Below are 1,879 nucleotides of genomic sequence, written 5' to 3'. Positions count from 1 at the left end.
AAAGAAAATATCATCTTGATAATGTAATAATATGACTGATTCTTTTCTTTATACTTGTATTTTAACATGCCGGTTTATTGATTATTGATTGTCTTGTTATAAACAATCAGTCCAACAATTAACTGACTCTCACACATAATTAAAATACTTATTAGATATTATCAGTATAATAAATTCATTTGTTATTTATTATTGTGTGATAATATTTAGTGCTCGTAAAGATAACAATAACTCTACAAATATCCTTGTTTTATATTTTGATTTATTATAATAATAAGAACAATAATAGCTATTATAATTAATATATTTATTATAGCTGTTTTGGTATTATAGTTGATTATTATTATTATTGTAGCAATAGTCACATTAGAATTATAACTTATAACCAAACATTCCACGTGCGTACGTCTGCCCTTTTTGTTATGGAAATTGAAATAATATATTTCTAAAACCAAAATAACCGATGTTCTTTAAAGAAAACTAAATGTGTCGCTCTGGAAAATAAAATGTAGACTTCATTTTACAGGTATGATTTGTAATGATTAAAACAGTTTCTGTTTAATTTCTAAATTATAATAACATATCAGAAACAAGCTCAAAAGAAAAACAACGAATAAAAGGTGTTTAAATAAAAGCTCCTCTTCTTCTTTTATCATGAATGATTTCCAGCTTTCAGCGACATTGAATTAAAACCATTTAGTCAGAATTGTTCCGGAACAACATTCATGATTATTAATTTAAGGTCAAATGAAAAGCCTGACAAGTATTAATTAGAACAATCTCAGTGACGGTTTAGAGATAATCTTGTATTTCCTTGAATTAAGCGCGTGTGCATGAGCAGATATTCATGTTTAAGACATTATGGTGTGTGTATTGTAATATATCAATAACAAAATACATAAAACAGAAATCCGCTGAGACGCAGCTCTCCGGATTTATTTGTCATTCTAAATTAGTGTGTGTGCATTGGCGGACGCACGCCCCCAATCCACACACACGCACACACACACACACACACACGCGCGCGCGCGCGCGCTGTGATTCTAATGTCGCCCAACACACCCACATACCTCCACAGAGCGCCGCTCCGACACAAACATCCCGAGAACCAGACGTCTTTGCTCGACTTAGTTCTTTTAGTCGTGCGTCTTCAAGTGGAAGTGACTGGTGTTATCACGGCGCGTGCACGTAAATAGTTGTCAATGAACCCCCCCCCGTCCCCCCCCGACTGTGATCATGTGATGGGGAAGAAGTGGCCCATTAATGAGCACCTCTCCCGGGGTCTTTCTGCTCATGTCACCGCCGTCCTGCACTGACGGGACAGACCTGGAGAGGACATGGAGGCAGCAGCCCCTTAGTGCAGCTCGGCAGCGGGCAGGAGGACGACCCTCAGCGGGCAGACCGGGACGAGGAGGAACCAGCACCGCTTCTTCAACTTCTCCTCAACTTGAGGCGGAGTTGCGACTCCAGCTGAGCGCGTAGAGACGGGACCATGCGGGCCAAATAAAATACTTCTCGTGCGTTTTGAGTAGTTGGAACTGTTTGGACAAAGTTGGTCAAACGTACGGGGACTCTGCTCTCTGCAGACTGGACTCATTGGAGGCGCACGATGCCTCGCCCGGGGAGGAACACGTACAGCGACCAGAAGCCTCCGTACTCGTACATCTCCCTCACGGCCATGGCCATTCAGAGCTGCCCGGAGAAGATGCTCCCTCTCAGTGACATCTACAAGTTCATCATGGACCGGTTCCCGTACTACCGGGAGAACACGCAGCGGTGGCAGAACTCCCTGCGGCACAACCTCTCCTTCAACGACTGCTTCATTAAGATCCCTCGCAGACCGGACCAGCCCGGCAAGGGCAGTTTCTGGGCTCTGCAC

General features: G+C 42.2%; 1 protein-coding gene across 1 annotated transcript in view; it reads left to right on the top strand.

Moving 5' to 3' along the window:
• Nucleotides 1–1,609: 1,609 nt before the first annotated feature.
• LOC117728063 (forkhead box protein B1-like) overlaps nucleotides 1,610–1,879 on the top strand; it is a 915-nt gene continuing 645 nt past the window's right edge. The window contains exon 1 of the mRNA XM_034528772.1: nucleotides 1,610–1,879. This exon is cut by the window's right edge and continues 645 nt beyond it. Within this exon, the coding sequence (XP_034384663.1) occupies nucleotides 1,610–1,879 (270 nt within the window).

Source organism: Cyclopterus lumpus, chromosome 3 (assembly GCF_009769545.1).
Source record: "Cyclopterus lumpus isolate fCycLum1 chromosome 3, fCycLum1.pri, whole genome shotgun sequence".
NCBI lineage: Eukaryota > Metazoa > Chordata > Actinopteri > Perciformes > Cyclopteridae > Cyclopterus > Cyclopterus lumpus.
The sequence above is the reverse complement of the archived record's forward strand: the minus strand, read 5'-3'. Positions and strand labels throughout refer to the sequence as shown.